General features: G+C 40.1%; 1 protein-coding gene across 4 annotated transcripts in view; it reads right to left on the bottom strand.

Moving 5' to 3' along the window:
- Window positions 1-1,616: 1,616 nt before the first annotated feature.
- The window catches only part of RNF38 (ring finger protein 38), a 132,731-nt gene continuing 112,317 nt past the window's right edge, over window positions 1,617-22,030 (bottom strand). For all 4 annotated transcript variants that reach the window (XM_061634700.1, XM_061634722.1, XM_061634711.1 and 1 more), the window contains 8 exons: window positions 19,502-19,669; window positions 18,129-18,299; window positions 15,802-15,963; window positions 14,989-15,095; window positions 10,135-10,219; window positions 9,568-9,689; window positions 8,725-8,824; window positions 1,617-5,158 (listed from right to left, as the gene is read on the bottom strand). In XM_061634700.1, the coding sequence (XP_061490684.1) occupies window positions 5,096-5,158; window positions 8,725-8,824; window positions 9,568-9,689; window positions 10,135-10,219; window positions 14,989-15,095; window positions 15,802-15,963; window positions 18,129-18,299; window positions 19,502-19,669 (978 nt within the window). In that variant the 3' untranslated portion in view covers window positions 1,617-5,095. The remainder of the gene's footprint in view (window positions 5,159-8,724; window positions 8,825-9,567; window positions 9,690-10,134; window positions 10,220-14,988; window positions 15,096-15,801; window positions 15,964-18,128; window positions 18,300-19,501; window positions 19,670-22,030) is intronic.

Below are 22,030 nucleotides of genomic sequence, written 5' to 3'. Positions count from 1 at the left end.
CTGTATTAATGTAAATATGGTAAGTGCTGTTTGTATAGAAGATATATGGCAAGTGGAGTGAAAGAGGAGGGGGGAGTAGATGAGCAGTAGAATGCTGGATGACTGGCTGAGCGTTTGAATGGCTGGGAGTATAAATGGAAGAATGACAGTTGAATCTGGGTGGATGATAGTGGGGGGTGATAGATGGACGTTGTTAGGAGGTGGATGAGAGAGGAAGAAGGTGTTTGGTGGTGGATGTCAGGAGAGTGTGGAGAAAGAGGGAGTGGGAGTTCTAGTTAATAATAAGACAAGTATCACAGGAATAGATGAAACCATATGCTTATGTACCATTATAAAAGTAATCTTGTTATTTCTGATATTTAATAAATACTATTTTGGTTTACCGAAGGCCTGATCCTTGGCTGGGGTTTTCACAGACCAGAAGGGAGGGCAAGGTAATTACCAAGGCTGAAGGGAAACAGTAACGAATGGTGGCAGCGGTGAAGAGAATAATAACATTACCAGTATCCAGGGCAACCCAGAGTTATATGAGTTATCTATATCGATACAAAGGGGTTGGGAACAGCATACGCACGCAGTCACAAAAGTAACCAGATAGAGAGAGACTGAGGCAAAGTCTCTGGGAACATTGGTTATAGGACGTGACTGGTGGTGCTGCCTAGCAGGGGGATCTAGTGAGATCTGTGCTAGAGCGCAGAGAGAAACCATAAAAAGGACAGTCCAGACTGGTGGAGTCCCTGGTGGTGCCTAGTGAAAGGCAGTAGCCACGAGCAGGTAGGAACCTGACAGGGAGAGCCGGGGAAGGGCGTCACAAGGTATTCTGAGGTGGGCTGTCTTCTTCATCCCTCTGTGTTTGATGAAGAGTGGCTGGCTCAGAATTACCCCTTTTCTTTACCGCGTTCCATAATCACTCTTTATATTGTGTGGCTTTCAGCTATAATATGGTGATTTAAAATTAATCTTTCTCTATAGCAGTGGAATTATAAGTGGAATTTCATATAGAACTTCCAGTCACTCTAAGGAGAACCAAACTTGGCCTTACATCATGGTATCACTTAAAAGAACAGGTTGTAATGTCCTAGAGATGTCCCTGGCCAGCTTGGCTGATCAGGAGCCATGACAGAATGGAATGTATGGAACAAACTCATCAGTAACGTATGACAGTAGAATAGTGATAATATCAGTCAAGGGGACAGATTGACATCAATCTGGGAAGACAACAAGACAATAGGATGGGAAGTATCTGTAAAATTATGAATATACATGAATTCATTTTAATAAAGTTATCTGGTTGGTTGGAAATATTGCAAGAGGGAAGAACTGTTACGTTACGTGGGGAAGAACTTAGGGAATTGGTTAATGACTGTCACATGCTGTAACTGTACGGTATAAAAGATCTGTGCAGAACGTACCTCACTGCAGTCCTCTCCAGACTTTCTGGGGCACTGACCCTGCATATGCTTGTAAGAATAAAGGCCTACCTTTCTGCTTTAAGCCTGTGTCATTGATTACTAGAGGACCCCCAGCAAAGATCCCATAGGAGAAAAATAGTCCATCAACCAATGGCTACTGAGATCTAATGCCGTAGTGAAGTGTGAGAAGAATCAACACAAAAGTTATATAAGTGTACATCATACATTTATTACTGAACAACCCTCTCAACTCCAAAATTGGGCACAGGGATTAAAAATAAAAATTCATTGCACTACTTAGTAAAGCATTACTAGTAACTCTCATAAAAAATGTACAAATTTTGTTAAAAATTTATCAAGCCTTCAAATGATTTGGTTACAGATATTTATAATACATTTAAAACTACATGTTAAATGATACAATGGAGTATGATTTCTGAAGAAAACACTTGACAAATATGATTCTAACAAAACCCATAAGCTTTCTTAATCATTAGCAATTTTGCAACACAAAATAGCAAAATGAGGTAACTGAAGGTACCAAAAGGGGGGCAGAAGGGGAAAGAGAACCACAGCTCTCCAAGAGAGGCCTTTAACAGTAACCAAGTTTGTAAATGTGTTTTGGAAAGCAAAATAAAGGGAGTTGGTAAATCCCAAATATTACAAGAGGTGTAAGTGTTAACAGTTGCAACAAATATCACATTCTGGAGACTGTACAAAAAACTCTATACAAAAGAAATTACTTTACACAAAATAATCTGTAAAGAAAGCCACAAAGTGAGACCTTGGAGAGATCCATAAGGTCTTTATACCCATTTTTTAAAAAGCCAGAGGTCAAATTAAGTTGACAATTCATGCAAATAAAACCCCAGCAGTGCCAACATGATAAAGCCAACTTTTTTTTTCTTCCTTTAGTGGGAGAGGTAGGGATAAGGGGGAAGAAAGGCTACCCAACATAATCCGGTGCTCTCAGGTACCACTGAAGGCTGTGGAATTAAGACACACAAATGGTGCATAACACATGGCAATTAACGGCTGAGCATGAATGCCCTTCTCTTCTGCCAGGAGCAATAGGTTAAGAATTCCACTGCAGCTGGCCTGAGTTGGTTGAGAACATGTGTATGTCTTATAGACACTTCACCACAAGAAACAAATCTGCACACATCTGCAAGAGTCTCATGCAAACAAAAGTCAATCAAAGAAGAGATCACCCACAGGGATGCAATAACTGAGTATACTACAAAAGTAGTCCCAACTGCAGCCCTATCCCTCCACCAACAGCCTTGCTCAACTGAAACTGGAACGGATGCTACACCGGAATATGGATCAGATCCAGGGCAGAGGAGCCCCTTCTCACAATTAGGTATTATGTGCCTTGTCAGACTGTTAGAGAAAGTGCCTTATTTCTATGCTTTGACAGTGGACACCAAGTGTGGTAGTGTTATGATTAGATTGGTACAGATAAAAATCTTTTTTTTGTCCAGCAATATAAAAAAGACCCAAAGTATTGTAAAACACATGTGGCATATGCTTGTCCCCAACCCATGATTTTATTTAAAAAAATAAAGTTTACTATGTGCAATCTGACCTTTTTGACATGTTCTGGCAATTCCTTAGAGCAGATTGAGGGAAAATGGTAAAATTTGTAAAGCTGTCATACACAGTATGTTAAACTGTTTCATTCGCTTCATTATTGTTAAGTTCTTGACACTATGGACAGACTACAGTGCCTAGCTACTAAACTGAGGCAAATAGCATCTGAAACAAAGTGGAAGGGATTGTGCTTTTTAATTTTGCAGAACCACAAGCTGTGATTGGTCAGCAGAGCCTTCAGAAAGAAGGGTGATTTACAACCAACACTGATCTGGATGAATAAACAGACTTAACATATAGCAGCATACAAAAGCATCAGAAAGAACACAGATTAAACTTAAAGCCAACTGGCAGCAGGTTGCAACAATATTGCTAGCTGTGGCGCTTGTGCTGTTGCAACCGGAAATTATGGCGCTTAGAACACGATAAAAGCAAAGGATCCACAAACAAATGTGCATCTCTTAGAGAACTGCGGTAGCCATGTTGTATATTGAAAAAAATGTTTTAAAATGCCAAGCTGGAAATGTTGAGAAGCCAATTTTTTCCAATACAAAATTATTGAGAAGGCAGTTGAAAGGAGGTCAACTCCAAATTCACAGCATTTATTATTTTTTCCTTGATTTTATATAGCCCGTCCTTGAGCATGAATATGCTTCATGCTACCAGACGACGCTGAAGATGTCTCTACACAAAAGCCTGCTACCAAATAATGAAAGTTAGAAATTGTATCCTGGGTCATTTTTGCCAGGCAGTAAAGTATTAACATGGTACCATGGCTAGGGTGGCGAAAACCACATATTCTACCTTGAAGAAAGTGCTAAGAATTTTATTTTATTCATGAGAGTGAGGCTTTTAAAAAGAAAGAAAGAGAGATGGATGCCTTTAAAGTTATTTTAATTATACATGTTTGTTTGTGTATGGCAAGGAATGCGACTTAGTGTAAGTGTTTGTAAGCTATTGTGTATTTATGCAGGTATATTGCCAACAATACAAGAAGCATTTGCACAAGATTCCAAGATCCTCTCCATTTCCACATCTATGGACAAAACTGGAAATGAACAAAATGATATCTTCAGCATCTCAAATAAAAATCCAGTTTCAAAGGCCAACAGAAAGGAACCAATATTGGCTGGAAGAATTTTAAGAGTTAGAGAGGACAGCATCAACTTTCAATCATAAGTTGAATTTTTTTAATATTGCTACCTGGCTGTGCAATGCTGCAATTCCTTATAAAGTTAGCAGTGAGCTGCAATTTTTAAAAACTTGGAAATTCCAGCAGCCTAAAAACAAGGCTAATTCATTATTGTAGTAACTGAGGAAGCAATATGATCTATAATGACAGACATAGGATCTCCAATTAGTGGGAAGCATAACTGTTGTCTGAATAAAAGGACTTTTTATACTATTAAATACAAATTGGGGGTGAAATATCAAATGTCTATAACTGCTGCACCCTTAGCATTCAGTGTGCAACTGCAAACGCAAGGAAAGAAACCAGTGTACAGTACTAGTACTGTTTAAATAACACACAAGATTATACATTGCAGCATAATTAATACTACACACATACATCCTCAGTACATGCTGGTATATAAGTCCTCTCACACATTATCATCCAAACGCACGCATACACACGAACACCCTGCGATCAACGCACCCACCCACACCATTTATTCCCACTCACAGTATCTGAAGGCTCTATATAAGGTAGATTGCTATACTGTTCGGAGCTACCACTTTCTTTATATAAAAGCACATGCTAGAAGATCACGTTCCACTGTAATCTCGCAGCAACACTCGGAATGATCACACAAAAACCAGGGAATGTTAGTGCACACACGAAATTAAGCTAAAAGAAAAAAAAATCTTTGGAGTTCCAATCACACAGTTAGTATAACAATCCCATAATTGTGAAGACTAATTATAAGCTTTATAGTCGATTAAATCACACAGTGCAAAGAAAGGTCCATTGACCCTTTTGTGTAAAGGGAAGGCTGGAAGCCACACGGGTTAAGTTCAATGGAGAGTTCATATATATATATACACATGTGACTAGGAACACCCAAAGTAGAATTGTGCTCTTAGACTGGTCATTCTGAATCACGATGCACTTCTGAAGCATCAGCTCTGCAGATAGGGCAGGTACGATTTGCCTAGAAAATAAAAAAAAAACCAGGTATAATAACCGTATTGTTATAGCATCACATTCAAAATACTAGAGAAAAATTAATGTACTGAGTTTCAAAAAAGATCATTACATTGAACCATATACTTTATGCAAGATAACTAAGGGGGCAGAGAACCACACTAAAACTCAAAGGCATAACTTCAATAAAACAAACTGACTTTAGTTTGATCTTTTTCTTGTGAACTTAGTGCAAATGCATGTCCAAAAAGGTCTGACTTTCAGTATTTTAAGGTGGCTAATTTTTTCAGCCTGAGATCTGTACTGCAATGTGCTACATACCAGGGGTGGGTGTAGCCAAAAAGTGAGTATGACCATCCCACACAGGCAAAGCCTGATCTGGGCAGATCAGCAGAGGAGTAATTTATTTCCCTCCTCACTGCAGTGCTGGTCAAAGGTTTAAACTGCTCTCTTCAGTACCACAATGTTACCTGCCAGCACCCAATTAGTGGAGGCATTAGAGACACTAAACAAAGTACTTCCTCTAGCCACCACCGAGAGACCAGAATGCCCCCCGAAACAAGAAGGAATGCACATGAGGACTTAAGAAGAGCTTGGCTGGGTCAGGCCACAGGCCCATCTAGTCTAGCACTCTGTCCTCAAAATATGCAACCAGATGCCCAAGGGAAGCCCACAAGCAGACCTGAGGGCAGCAGCATTCTCCCCCACTTGCCATTTCCAACAACTAGGATCCAGAGGCACGCTGCCTCCAATAGCAGAGGTAGATCATAGCCATCAGAACTAGCATGTATGAATAAGACATGACAGATTGATGAACACAAACAGAAACTGCATCAATCCCTCACATCTCCGTCACACATCAATTGTGTAAGGGATGCACAGCAAAAGAGAAGCGTATGTGTGCCGACATCTGTAAGTGTAGGTTTCCATGAGATCAGCAAAGTCACTGGACAGATTTCTAAAATCTGTATAGGCCTATGCCTGTAGGCTTCCCTCTTGCATGTCCATGAGGATGGGGAAATAGTACAGGTGCCCAGCTGCATGTATTTATATGATTAGGCTTCAAGTGACAACTTAAATATATTCTCAGTTAAATCAGTTAACGCATTCCGCTGCCTACCTGTCAGCCAGCCATAATCTTTCCCCACAATTTCTAACATTAAAACCAAGAAAACCTTCTTATGTTCTTTCAAATAGCACCAAATGGTTTAAATAAGGTGTTCAGGGGGCAAGGGAAGTATTATTCACAGCTAAAGACATTTCAAGTTCTACCAGAAATTTGTGAGTCTCTTATGTATACTTCTCTGGATTCTGAAATTAGAACATTAAATGCTGCTGTCACATTTTAATTAGGTCTTACGTTGTATACAAACAGTGGAGCTGCAGTGCTCTCATTGTTTAATGATGTGGTGACTTTACCATGTCAGGTACTAATTTAAGTGTTCTCCCAATATGGTTAGGTGATTTTTTTTTTAGCATGCGTAAACTATGTGCCATTATGGTTAAAACTCTTGTAACCTTTTCTAAAGTTCTTAAATATGCACTTTCATCTTTGAACTCCTCAGGAAATGGTGGCTTGGATCCTAATGTTCACAAGAAAAGTTCTGCTCACAGAACAGTCCTTTCTTCTTTCTTGCTGCAGCCCCTGCCCCACCCCCCAAAATAAAATTGCTCATCAGGTTTGGGAGACCCTCAAGAACGGTATGTGATGCGGTATATGGGGCAGCAGTAGGAAGGGGGAAATCAGCAAAATAAATAAATAACCAGGCACACAAACCCTTGCACAAGCGGAAGTGCCTTTCTTTTTGTACGGGGCACTTTGAATTTTGTTTATGACATTGACATGAAAACCATCCCAAAACACACTAGACATTATCATTACAGTGCTCTGCTACTTTGAGCTCTTTTCAGTGCATTGCAGAAAGAAATGGTGGCATCTAGTAATATTTAAGAGCTGCAGAAAATCCACAAAATTAGCACAACCTTATGATTTATGGGCAACCAAGGTATACTAGAGGTTAACAGACCTCACTGTAAAAATATTAGCAGCTTCTGCAGACTTGATGTTTTGGCTAATTCATTTAATTTGGCTGATTGGCTAATTAATTCCTGGCTACTGCTGGGCTTTTTCCCCAATAAAAGTAGAGCTAAGATTTTGAGTCTTTGTTCTCCAATGTTCTTTTGTGTTCCCATCTGAGGTTCCTATGGCTATCCAGGCTATACATCTCTGGGGAGATGTGGAATCATGAAGTTACTCTGCCTGTCTTCCTATTATGTGTAAGCATAGAATAGGCTAGACAGATGTTCTTTTTGTCCTGTGATTGAATTCTGTATTTTTGCATTTTACCTAAACTTCTGGGTGTTTGATTTAAGAAACTATTCTGCTGCTATATTTTTTGCAGTAATAATTTTATTTTAATAAAGACTACCTCTTATTCACCAGCATGTGTTCATTACAGGGGGAATTTCAGCCACTTAGCCACAGACTACCGTATAATTGGGTATTTTTCCTTAAGGCTCCAAGACAAAGAGTGCATTTTTGACTCTTGTCTTTTGGAATCCTTGGCAGGTCTATTTCTCCCACTTTGAGTTTTCCCTTGGCCCAGAGCGAGTGACCAGGTTTAAGGGGTGTTGGCAGTTTAGCCAGGGCCGGTGCCAAAGGGCAGCCAGGTCAGGCCCCTCCTTAAGAGTGTGGGATAGTGCTCCCCTTCTGCAATCCTCGGCAGAGTCGACTCCTGACCCTGCCACACATCGCAGAGATGGCGCTCCCAGCCTCCACCTACAGACCATGCAGGCCTGCAGTGCCCACACACTTCACCTACCTCTGCTCCCTTTCTGTGAACGCCCTCCGCGCTGTGCGCGCAGCTGCCATCAACCAAAATGGCAGCAGAGGTTTCTCTAAGCGGTTGATGCCCCACCACCATCTTGATTGATGGCAGGCATGTGTGCGCATGCAGCGTAGCACACAGGCATGCCATCAACCAAGATGGTGGGGGGTATCAGCCCCTTAGAGAAGCCTCTGCTGCCATCTTGGTTGATGGCAGTGACCCGCGCGTGCCCAGCGTATTCACAGAAAGAGAGAAGAGGCAGGTAAAGTCGTCCTGCATGGTCGGGGGGGGGGGTTGGGAGCAGGGGCCCAAGGGCAGGCTGGTGCTCAAGGTCCCAGTCACAACTGGTGCCGGCCCTGAGTCTACCTACCTCACAGAGCTGGTTTTGGTTTAACTCAGCCCTGGAAAAAGAGGCACGGGTTGTGCCTGCCTGGGATCAATTGCCCTGGGTTTGGGGGTTGACTCCCCCAGCCGAATTCTTTACAATATTATATTTCATATTCAATTACAATTCTTGCAAAGACAAATTTTGGAGAAATTTAGAGTTATAGCCCTCCAAGGCTTCTCATTCTTTTTTAACAAAAAGCTTCATCTTAAATAAATATAAGCCATATAACGGACAATTCACAATTCACACTTCTTTTAAAAAATGCTGTTATACTGAGAAATATTGCTGCAAAAGTGGCGGCATGCAATCCAAATATGAATTTAGGTTACTGTAGTTTCTTTCTAAAAACAATATTACCTTAAGCCATTTATCGACACACTTGGCATGGAACTCATGGTTACATGGTAAAACTCTAAGTAGTTGCCTTGACTCAAAGTCACACATGCACACTACACACCTAGAAGAGAGATTGCAGAATACCTTATTCAACAAGAGCAACAACAGTTTGGTTTTATTTATTTAAAAATGTAGGCCTTTTTATTTTTTTAAACACACACACATTTAATAAGAAGTGACTGCAGAGTGAATGAGGATTAGTAATAATAATAATAATAAAAAAACTTTCCCCACCTACCCCTTTCTATTTCTTGTTAAGGAAGTTTATGTGACAGATTTCTGTAAATGCTGCTGCAAGAGACATCCTAACAGGAATCATAAAAGGCTCAATTTCACATGAATAGTGACCACAATTCATGCACTTAGGGCTTTCCCATGTTAAAGCAATAGTGTGTGGCTCCTGCATTCCATCACTGCTGTTCCAAATCTGACTCCAGTAATATTAAATGGAGGGAATAGAAGACGACCACCCATACTAGCTTTGTAACATCCAAACAGATCCTTAATTGTGCACTCGCTGGATTGTGAGCAATATTCAGTTGAATCAAAACATCAAAGACCTGGAAAATCTGTTAAGATTCCAAACTAAATGTCACTAAGTATTTCTGATATGTGAAAGGTTTTTTAAAAAATCTTTTACCAGTTACTTAACTTCTAAACTGGGAAGTACTTTTAAGAAGGCAGAGAAATGATTGCATTTACTAGTTATTTACACTTACATAAGATTACTTGCTATGCTGGACTCAAGTCAATCAGGGTCAAGGGACTTCATACTAAAGCTTCAACCAGGGAAAGAGTACTTACAGAGTCTGTTCTGACTGATGGTTATTTGGGTTGAATCTGTAAGATGGAAGTTGTTCAATGTCTGCTTTTGTCAGTCCTCTTGGTTTAGCCTCTCCCAGTCTTTCTGCCAAGTTCAGCAGTGCCTTTGAAAAAAATTCACCCCTTTAGAACCTTAACTCACCCACTTGAACTTAAAGTGCTCTCCATATGACATCACAATCGGGGATGACCAGCAAAACCAGAATTTTACAAACTGAGAAATCATGCAAATTTGCCCCACAAGACAGCGAATGTAGCTGCTCTCAGTTCAGCATTTGAATTATCTGGGAGCACATACAGGCCCAACCATAAGGTCCAGCATGCACTGCCATACACACTTCTGATGAAAAAAAGAAATTCCTGGAAACCCTTGAGCGTAACCATACTTTCTCACAAAATGTATGGTAGAAGTTGTTGTGAGTGTTTTGTTCCAGAAAAATGCATTTTGCTAGTTTATACATTGATAAGCAACATATTTAGAAAATAATTTAAGAACATGATCGAAGTTTCATGGGCTATACTTCCCACATTTGTATAATATTAACCAACCTCATAGTTTTCTACCTCACCGTCTTCTACATCCAGCTCAAAACTGAAGGCTGGGCCAACTGCAGGTGGCACTGGAAGCATTGATCTGCAGAAAAGAAAGCAATAAGCATCATGACATAGTACTAGCAACAACAAAAGAACCTGACTTTTTATCTGTGCTTGCAGGCTTTCAAAACTGGTCAAGAACTCAAATTTCATTTTAATTCAGGATGTAGCCACACTATTCACTCTTTTATTAATTTGTATAGGTGGAGAGATGGAACTATTGCAAAACTGAAAAATCCTATTTCTCACATTTGGTTTGCAAGAATTATTATTGCTGTATATTTTCTTTGTACTGAGCTATATTGATACAAGTAGTGCCATACTATTGCTTTTTAAAAATAAATTAAAATTTCTGAAATCCTAAACCATATAAAACTGTCCCCTCTACCCTTACACACTATATTACATAAGCCCATACTTGCAGAGATGTGAGTTAGACAAAATTTTGAAAATGTATTTTAACTTAAATTTTTATTCATTTATTTGATTCAAATGGTTTCCAGGACGACCTACAAGTTAAGGAAGTATCTTTACTTGGTGTCAAAGTAGACCAAGTCTCCCTGGAGAGAGCATCCCAGTCAGAGTGCTACCAACCACAAGGCCTTTCCCCTATAGCCACCTGCTACACCTCAGAAGGCACGTGCAGGTTTTAAGAAATTATGAATTGGGCAGCAGAAAGAAAAGCATCTCTCAAACACAAATTCACTTGCAGAAAAGAAACTGCTATAAAATACGCAGTGTTACTTGCCTATATAGCAGCCTAGTTCACACATAATGTTAAGCCATGATTTAGTTAATAAAAATACCAACTACCCATGTTTTGTTTTCTGGCAAAAAAGCATGATGTGGAATCATAGAATCATCCAATAGGAGAGTTGTAAGGGGCCTATAAGGCCATCAAGTCCAACCCCTTGCTCAACGCAGGAATCCAAATTAAAGCATACCTGCCCAGCTGCCTCTTGATTGCCTCCAGTGATGGAGAGCCCACCACCTCCCAAGGTAATTGGTTCCATTGTCATACCGCTCTAACATTTAGGAAGCTTTTCCTGATCAGCCAAAATCTGGCTTACTGTACCTTGAGCCCGTTATTTTGTGTCCTGCACTGTGGAATGACTGAGAAGAGATCCTGGCCCTCCTGTGTGTGACAACCTTTCAAGTGTTTGAAGAGTGCTATCATATCTTCCCTCAGTCTCCTCTTCTCAAGGCTAAACATACTCAGTTCTTTCAGTCTCTCCTCATATGGCTTTGTTTCCAGTCCCCTGATCCTCTTTGTCTGCATCCTTCTAAAAGTACAGTGTCCAGAACTTGACACAGTACTCAAGATTAGGTCTAACCAGTGCCACAGGGGAAATAATACTTCGCGGAATTTGGAAACTATGCTTCTGTTAATGTAGCCTAAAACAGCATAGCCTTTTTTGAAGCCACTGTGCATTGCTGGCTCATATTCAACTTGTAATCAACAACAATTCTAAGATCCTTCTCGCATGTAGTATTGCTAAGCCAAGTATCTCCCATCTTATAATTGTGCACTTGGTTTCATTTTCCTAGGTGTAGAACTTTGCATTTATGCCGTTTAAATTTCATTCTGTTGTTTTCAGCCCAATGCTCTAGCCTATCAAGATCATTTAGAATTTTGTTTCTATCCCCCAGGGTATTAGCAATCCCACCCAATTTTGAATCATCTGCAAATTTTAAAAGCATTCCCTGCACCTCCTCATCCAAGTCATTAATAAAAATGTTGAAGAGCACTGGGCTCAGGATTGAGCCCTGCGGTATCCTGCTCATTACTGTTTGAGTAAGATTCTGTAGCCAACTGTGGATCCATCTCATAGTTCCATCCAGCCCACATTTAGCTAGCTTGCTAATCAGAAAATCATGGGGCACGTTGTCAGAAGATTTGCTGAAGTCAAGATATATGATGTCCACAGTATTCCCATAGTCTACAAGGGAGGTTATCCGATCAAAAAATGATGTAGGATTAGTCTGGCAGGATTTGTTCTTGATAAATCCATGTTAGCCTCTAGTAATCACTGCACTGTTTTCCAGGGGTTACAGATTGACTGCTTTATAAGCTGCTCCAGAATTTTCTCAAGGATTGATGTCAGGCTGACTTGTCTGCAGTTCTCAGGCTCCTCCTTTTTGTTCTTTTTGAAGATAGGGACATTAGCCCTCCTCCAGTCATCCGGCACTTCACCAATTCTCCACAATTTTGCAAAGGCAATAGACAGTGGTTCTGAGAATTCTTCAGCCAATTCCTTCAACACTCTAGGATGCTGTTCATCAGGCCATGGAGATATGAACTCGTTCAAAAATAATTAGGTATTCCTTGACCATTTGCCTATCAATCTCAAGCTGCAATTCTGCCCCTTCACATTTGCCAGGAGGATCATTGACTCTCTTTAGGGAGAAGACTGAACCAAAGTAGGAATCAAGTACTTCTGCCTTTTCTTTGCCATCTGTTATCCTCACTGCCATCCTCATTGAGTAGCTGTTCCACCATTTCTTTTCTTTGTCTTTTACTATGGATGTAACAGAAGAAAGCTTTTTTGTTGCTTTTAGCATCCCTTGCTAACCTCAGCTCAGCTAACCTGCAGCTTTACCCTGCAATTCCACACTACCTGTCTGTACTCTTCCTTTGTGGCCTAGCCTTCCTTCCACTTCCTGCATGTGTCCTTTTTTGTTTTCAAGTCATCTCTAAGCCTTTTGCGAAGCCATATTGGCGGCTTCTGCTCTCTTCCACCTTTTTTCTTTGTAGGAATTGTTTGCAATTGTGTCACTAGAATTTCCTTTTCTAGAAACTCCCACCCATCTTGGACTCCTTTTCTCATTAGGGTTGCTTGACATGGAACCTTACTTATCACTGTGTTAAAATCAGCATTCCTGAAGACCAGGTTATGCCTACGGTTACTACTCTCAGCTTTTGCTTCCTTTAAAATCAAGAACTCAAGTATAAATGGTCACTTTCCCCCAGAGTTCCTGTAATTGCCATTTCATCCACTAAGTCATCTTTTTTGGTTAGAATCAAGTCAAGGATAGCTGATCCTCTTGTTCTTTCCTTCACTTTCTGTAGGAGAAAGTTATCTCCAACACAAGTCAGGAATTACTTGGAGGGACCGTGTTTGGGAGAATTTGTCTCCTAATAGATATCGGGGTAACTGAAGTCCCCCATTACTTACATCATGCCTCCTCAAAACACTGGCAATTTGTTTTTCAAAAGTTTCACCCTGGTCTTCTCCTTGATTAGGTGGTCAGTAGCAGACTCCAACCACCGAGCTCTTTTATTCCTTGTCCCATTAATTTCAACCCAGATACTCTTGGTGGGGCTACCAAGCTCATCCTGCTGTGTTTCTGTGCAGGAATATGTATTTTTAACATACAGTGTGACTCCACCTCCCTTTCTATTCCTTCTGTTATTTTTGAAGGAGTTATATCCTTCAATTGCTGTATTCCAGTCATGGGAGTCATCCCACCAAGCTTCAGTTATACCTATCAAGTGGTATTAAGAGTTCAAGTTCATCCTGTTTGTTTCCCATACTGCGGGCATTAGTATACAGACATCGAAGATTATGTGATTTATGGTCTGGCTTTCTTCCTACATATTTATGAAGACTATCATTGAGCCCCATTAGAGCTCATCTCTCAGTGCCTGTTATTGTGTATAAGCCTTTGTCAATCATTACCTCCAAGTTCATGTCTCCCTCCCCCTTAGGATTCAGTTTAAAGCCCTCCTGATGAAGTTCTCCATGCTGTGGCCAAACACATTCTTCCCAGTCCTTGTGAGGTGCAACCCATCACTTGCCAGCAGTCCACCTTCCAGGAATTTTTCTTTCCTTTTCTACTCCTAAGCACTGGAAGAATGGGTAAGAAAACTATATGGGCCCCAAGGTTTCCTTCCCAGAGGTTCAAAGTCTGATGTGATTTCTTTGTACTCCGCTTGGCAGTTTCATTCGTTCTCACATGGATGAGAAGAAAGGGGTATGTGTCAGTAGGCTTTATGAGTGTTTGCAACCCTTCAGTCACATTTTTAATCTGTCCTCCAGGGAAACAGCATACCTGGCAAGTCCATGCGTTTTCTCGACGTACCCGGTTTCAATCCCACGCAGTAAGGAGTCTCCTCCTCCTCTTCTCACAAACCATATCTTGTTTTAACTATGGTTTTGTAATATGTCCGAACCCAACAGCCTTGTTTAAACATGGTTTGGCCACCCCACCCGAGATGCTTGCCAAGCTACAAAGGCATAAGGCAAGAACAGATGGAAGCTTTGGAGAAATCCACCTGTTAATTACACAGGAATATATTTGAGGGGGACAGACCACGTGTTTCATATGAAGGTGGTCTCATACCCAATTGGTTTAGTTTACTAGCCATTCATTATTTTTCCTCCCACCAACCTCCTCTCCTCCGCGTCTTCTGGCATGCAGAAGCAGGGATTACTCTCATTTCTGGCAGGGTAGAGAGGAGGTAAAAACCGCAGGAAAGTTATCCAATACAAGTCTCACTGCAATTAATGGGAGCAGCATAAAAACCCAATTCTGCTCCTGTATGGCTACAATTCACTGCAATGGGGACAGGCAGAGGACTGCACTCTCCCAGAGGATTGCACTCTTCACTTGCAACTCTTAGGACCATGGTAAAAGTCCTAAAATAGCATCCACACAAATTATGAGTGATAATATTTGATTTTTCTCCTAAGCCCTTTTTTATACTGAAGTAGAGGGTGCCCTTTGGGGTGACAGCTATAGGCTGGCTTTTTCAGAAAACTGAATAATCCATCCTAAAGCTAGGCTATAAAGACAAGAGATACTTACAGCACATATGGTAATAGGCTGGGATGGTAAGGAGGTGGTGGTATTGGCTGTTGAGATCGGTATCTGCTGCGTCCTGTGAGTCTTCGAGGCATAAAGGGTGGATAAGGCTAACAGAAGCAGAAAAACATTTTAGTAGTCTAAAACACTGTAAAATATATCAGTCCAATATGGCACTGAAAGAGTTAAACTTCTACATTTCAAAAGTACATTTTTCCAAGCAGTGCAACTTCCCTTGATATAACAATTCAACTTCTGACTTTCAGAAGTTGATGAAAGTCTGTTGTACACATTTGTCCTAATTCTAGGGTTGGATCTAGATCTACTGTTCTGTCAACAGAAGGGTTCTTTCCATTTGCAGAAGCAAGCGAGATTTAGCAGAGAATTCTGATCTGCAAACTGGACACTGCCATGGGTGGTGGTGGGGCTATTTCCATTGATTCACCCTTCCTCCCTGCAGCCCCAAGCACTACCCCCATGCTGTTTTGGAGGGTCCCCAACCCTTCAGTGCAGATTTTGTGGGATAGAAGCCGCTGCAGTGGGGGAAGAAGTAATTGGCATGTATGCCTTCCCTTCCTTCTATCCATAAGAGAGTCTAGTTCGTGGTCTGCTCTGCACAATGTTGAATCCAACCCATTAAACTGAAACTAATTTTCTACATTTTGATGTTCTTCATTTTAATCGCCTGAAATAAATGAATAAAAGTGTGCATGCATGTGTTTTTAAAATAAATATAGTTTCAGAGCACAGAGTAGAAGCAGAATGTACAAAAATGCATAATGAAATCATGGGAAAATGCTGAAAAACATCACTTACTACTCCAAAGGACACCTCTTGGTGCAAAGGGTCATGCGTTAAGAACTGGAGAGGGGCTGAGGGAGGCAATGTTGGTGGATGGGCTGAAGGCGGATAAGTAAAACCTCCCACAGGAAGATGGTCTCCAAGCAACTCTACTTCATTTTCTATCCTTTGAAGAGGCTGCAGAAAAAAGCAAAAAAAGGTTGTTTAACGTCTGAAAGATATAATTTACTATGGTTAGTCACCAAACAAAGTTATTTGTTAAAGTTTATCAAGTAGATAATATATTGTGCAAACATATTCATACTGTCTTGAAGGTAGTTTCTTTTATTCAAGTGGTGTACATATATTATATATGCATAATATTTTGCTTGAAATTAACATTTCTCATGATTCTGAACATATACATTTCATTAAATAGTAATGTAATGTTTGGTGCCTATTTCAGTATAAATATTATGTTCCTGTTCATTATACGATGCCACATTTTCCCACTACCATGTCACTGAGAACATTTACTTGCTCCAGTATCTGTATCTATGTATGATGACACCCTGGTTGCTTAGTATGTGAAATGACCTTTTTTATCTCTAGTCTGAGGCTTTCAGAGGGGATGTTTCAGTAAGTGTGCGCCAGCCTCCACTTTTTAACCTGTAGACTGAGAAAACCACATCCACTCAAGAGCTACTCTAGTTGCCTATCATGTTACTTATAATCAGATTTCTAATGTTATAGGATAACCCACCAAATTCATGCACACACAGTAACTCCTGCCCTGGAAAAGCAGGGATTAGGCAAACCATTTTGGGAAACTCTGTCCTACATTAGCTCTCATTGCAGTTTATCAACCAAATTAGTTGTACTTTTCTATTTCTGGGTGACTTTTTAATCATTTTATCAAGTGATTTTTCCTTATAACTTATGAGTGCACATAGGGAAAAATCACCAGCAATTGTCTCACAATTACAGAATCCCCTGCAGATCTGTCTGAGAATAAATATGTTTTGAAAACACCAGAATATCATGTTGTTCACACCTGAAGACTAAAAAGTACAATATGATGTAACGTATATCAAGGTAGAATCTACATTGTCGTAGACCAAGCTAATATGAAAACTCCCAAGATTTATGGATTTAAGCTGTTGGTAAAATTTATTTCAATCTGCTTTTCATTTATTCTCAGATAGCTGTATTTAACAGCCAGCCAGTTTCAGAGTGGATCAATTTTAATAAAGAGTCAACATTCATTTTAAAACCCTGATTTCAAACTAGTTTTTTTCCTACTGTAGTTCAAGTATTTCCTAAACAAAAACATACTAACCATTATACATGCTGCTTCACAACTAAGTAGACCAGTAGATCCTTTATGCTAGTTAGAATTGCACCTCGCTATATGTACAACTACCATTCACTTGAAGACTTACTTTTGAGAAGACTATATCGAGCAGTGTGCTGCAAGTCCCACTGAGTTCAATAGTGCTTAGGAAATGGGATAGCATGTAAGATACTTATCAAGTAAAGTTTGCTTGATAAGTAGAGTCATACTTCTCTCTGAGTGTATATGTTTCATTCTTTATACAAATTTTGCCAATTTTCAAAATTTCCTTGATCAGCATTTTGATTAGTTACTAGATACAGAGAAGCAACTGCATAAATTCAAGTTCTGCTAAAGCTCTAAATCCTTGTCTTACACATGTTCCAAAGTCATGATGCTGCAACAGTAGCCATGCTTACCAGTATAACAAATAATTATAATTGCTTAGGTCAACTTCATGTTTATGAACAGAATCTCGACTCACTTGTTCTATGAGGAGTCCAAGACAAAGAAAGCACACACAAAAGAATTGACGCTAAAAAGATGCTTCAATTATCTCCTGTGCCTCCCCTTCACCTTTCAACTAACCATAGCCTGTAAATATGAAATACCATCTTTCAGAAAAGCTCTTATCTCCAGCTGCGCTTAAGGTTCAAAAATGAACATGAAGTGACAATTCAAAATTGTGAGAATTACTTCTATCTTTTTTCCCCCCGAGGAAAAAATATTAAAGTTCAGTTTCTCTGAAACCACTGTTAGAGAACACTCAGATACCATTTTTCTTCTGCTTTTCTAGCAGACTGGAAAGTAGAGTGATGAAGGCTTTCCATTCCCAGTTCAGATTTTGTAGATCAGAGACTTCTACACTAGAAGCTTTGCTTTCACTTGCAAAAGCCCTTAAGATTTTTGGCTGAGCATTCTCAGCTGCTTTTCTAGAAGGCCAACCAAAGTACAATGCCTTAAATCCAGTGTTCCAGAACCAACTACTAGAGGAAGTCAGGAGATTTTTTTTTTTTTTAAAGATACCTACCGACCGTGATTGTTGTGTTTGAAAGGGAACAAATTGGCCTGGAGGTGGCAGATGTGGAGCATGATGTGGGGAGAGGTGTGGAGGATGCAAAAGAAATGGATCGCTAGAAATAAGGGGTGGGAATGCTGCATATGGAACTGGTAAGTGTTGAACAGAACATGCCTGAAGCATCTGCAAAAGAAAAGAAACATTCACAAATCTTATGCAACATGTAGTATTTGATTGCTTGTTACATTTGTAAAGGACATCTAAATAGAACAAAGCAGGATTTATTAACATAGTGAATACTGTTCCCACAGAAGAAACTGTCCTTTCTACAAGTAGGAGAAACAAAATAAAACATGTAAAGTAAAACAATTTATTTAAGTTGGAACTCAGAGGTTGCAGAGTTCACCTCTCTTTGGAGCAGAATCTGGATTACACAGCGCAGAACTGTGATTTTTTTGGAAAAAAATCAAGTACAAGGGATTATATTTTCGATCCCAGCCTTTTTCAACAGTTTTAGTTGGTTATCTTACAGATCAACCTTTAAGGGGAAGGTGTGGAGATTCTACGGCAGAGAAAGTAACTACATCAGCTCCAGAGCTCGCACACTTTCTTGCTCTTTCTGGGGGTGACCTGGCAAATCCAAGGCTTCCCATGATAGTCCCTGGTGCCCTGTTTGCTCCACTACAATGGAAGCATCTTTACAATGCATCTATGCTAATGAAGCTTTCAGCTGTCATAGGAGGGTGCTACCCTGTTGGCAGACCTCCTCCTCCAAGTTTTAAAAGACTGTAATTGCAAATGGATAGGATGTACATTCAGAGCTTAGACAAACTACCTTACAAAATTAACACTCAAACACACTCAACCCCTCCACCCCACAAAATTCTACTGCTAAAATAATTGTTTGTGGAATATACTTAAATATATACATATATTCATAAATACTTTCCTCTTTCAACAAGCCTTTTAGATTGAGATCTATCCCAGTCTGCATCTGTGTTAGAATTGCTTAATAAGTTTTTAAATAATGTTTTTAACCCTTTTAAAAAGTTTTTTTAAAAAATGTTTTAACACTGTTTTGTTTTAATGCATTTTAAGATCTGTTTTTTTATGTTTTAAAGTGTTTTTAGTGCTGTGTTTGCCGCCCTGGGCTCCTGCTGGGAGGAAGGGTGGGATACAAATTAAATAATAAATAAATAAAATAAATACTTGATGAAGTATTCTTACACACAAGACAAAATTGTATTCACTTTTAATTTGAAGTTCTACCACAGCAAATATGACTTAATTTCCAAGTAAATATGCATAGAATTGTCTACCTCATACAACCTCCAAAGCCATTTTAAGTGTTTATCTTCAAACATTAAGAAGAGTAAACTACTTACTGGGGGAGGCACACTGCAGACAGGGAGATGTTGTCCACTGAAAACCACAGAACACCCAGGGACCTGCTGTGTGTTGCAAGCTGGTATGTGCTGACCTGTGCAAAGTGGAATCCCATGCGGTGCCACTGTGGTCACTGTGTACGAAACAGGGACCGTGCCCTGGTGAATCTGTGGAAAAAAAATGTAAGCAGCTTTCAGCAGGTCTGCTAGGTTACCAAATTCGGAAGGATGGGATTTCCCCCCCAGCACAAATTCTGTTAGACAGTATTTCAAAACAAAACAGGCTAAATGTATTAAAACATTTGAGATGAATCAGTTCTGATTTTCCACAAATGCGGTACTCCAGGGTTGGGACACTGGTCAAATATTGTCAACTGACTACCTAGTTGACAGCAAAATGTTCTTGTGAAATCAAGAATACCTTTGTGCAAGTTAAATATCCCCCCCCCGGCAATTCTTTCTGTAAAGCAGGGGTGACTAATCTATTGCCCTCCATGTGTTGTTGGGACTACAAGACCAATCATTCCTGATCACTGGCAATATTGGCTGGGGCTGATGGTAGTTGACTCCAGCAACATCTGGAATGCCATATATTACACTCACATCCCCACAGTAAATGTCTCAAAAATAGCCACATGGTCAAATTTTTCCTACTGGCCATATGTTGGAGCTATAGGCATTTCTAGATAGAAACACAGGATTCAAAAATAAGCAGAAATTAAAACACAGAAATAAGGCCCCCAAATGCCCAGTACCTAAGACTGTCCAAAATCTACTGCCTTTTCTGCAGAAAGCAGGAGCCTCCAGAGTATTACAATGCTTCTGGAAGGGACTGGAGATTTTTAGAGGACAGTTAGTTTTTGGACTTCATTCTGTTGTAACTGTTTGAAAACACTAATGCTTTAAATAGAGAACTTTTTTTTACCACTTCATTTTTTTAACCCATGTAATATTCTTGGAGCTGTGCTTCTATAAATATGAGGCAGCACACTCACATCTGCAAAAATACTTAAAATCAGTCATGGTAATGTAAGAAGCATGAGTGTATTAATTTCTTTATACTAAACCAGAGACTAAGTGGACTTTCATTTGTTTACCACTAAGAATTCATGTAACCACTTTATTGCATTTGTCTGCTAGGCATAGTTTGAAATGTAAAAGACATCTACACAATGTGAAGATCAAGTCTGGCCTTTAGAAGAAAGGGGAATTAAAAGAAGATTAGACTAATTCGTGAAGGCTACAGTTATCTACAGCTACAAGCCAGAATGGCTGCTTCTTATCTCCAGCACTGTAAGAAATATGCTTCTGGATACCAGTTGCTAGGGAACATGAGTGGGGAGAGTACAGGTGCCATAAGTCCTGCTTATGCTGCCCTGGGCTCCTTCATGAGGAAGGGTTGGTATCAATTCAATAATGCTAATAATAATAGGATTCCCATAGGCATCTGCTTGGCCACTGCAAGAACAGGATGCTGAACTAGACTGACCTTTGGTCTGATCTAGCAGGGCTTTTATGTTCTCATGAAAGCAACATCCAAAAAAGATTGTAGATAGTGGGCAGTATTCAATTAAAATGTCCCATCAGTGCAGGATTACCACCACTAGTCCAACAGGACTTCCCTCCCTCTCCCCCCGGGTGTCCTGCACCCTCCACAATTCTGCTCCGGATGGGGGGGGCACAGAGGGGGGAAAGGCAGATGTTCCGCTGAACAAGCAGAAATCCTTGTGCTGACAGAACTTCTTACTTAGCACTATGTTGAAAATGACCCAGAGTTGCTCACTATGAAGGTTTGAAGTACGACTTCACAGGTTACTTCAGTCACTAAATCCATTCTACTTGATGGCTTCAGATTTATCTTGAAGCAATAACCTCACCTAGACGTATTTTTCATTTTGTAGGCCAGGAGATTTGATTTTCTCTTCCCCCCCTCCCTTCAGATTATTAGTGAACAGCATGGAAAAAGCACTGTTCATTTTTATCTGAATTTGTATCTTACCTAATCATGCAAGCTTGTATCTATGTTTTTATAGTCTATAAAAACACAAATATGAAATGTAATCATCTGAAGTCCTCACAGGTCTCTGAGAATTCCTCTCATGAATATGAGTTTTTAACTTTTGAGCAGCCACCATTAACACTTTTCCATGGCTTCTTCCTATTCAACTTTTGTATCCAGTGTGCTATTGTTAAGAGGGATGGTAATGAATATAAGGTGATGGTCTCTAGAGTTCAAATGGCCCAAACTGTTCACAGATCCAAATAATCAAAATTAATTGTGGCTGCAAGACTGCAAATAGCCCACAGTAATTTAAGTATACCACCTGACAGCCCAGCCCACCAACATGAGTGTATAGTACTGTGCTTCCACTGGAGCCCCCGAAGTTTAAGGGCATCCTCCTTTGAGCACACTTGACAGTCAATCTTCAACATTATGGAGGCACAACACGGTGGGCCAATGTTCAACTGCAGCTGCTGCCGCCACATGCAACTAGACCATCCACAGGAGGAAAGGATGGGCAGAAGACA

The sequence above is a fragment of the Rhineura floridana genome, chromosome 1, assembly GCF_030035675.1.
Source record: "Rhineura floridana isolate rRhiFlo1 chromosome 1, rRhiFlo1.hap2, whole genome shotgun sequence".
Taxonomy (NCBI): domain Eukaryota; kingdom Metazoa; phylum Chordata; class Lepidosauria; order Squamata; family Rhineuridae; genus Rhineura; species Rhineura floridana.
This window is presented reverse-complemented; position numbering and strand designations above follow the sequence as displayed.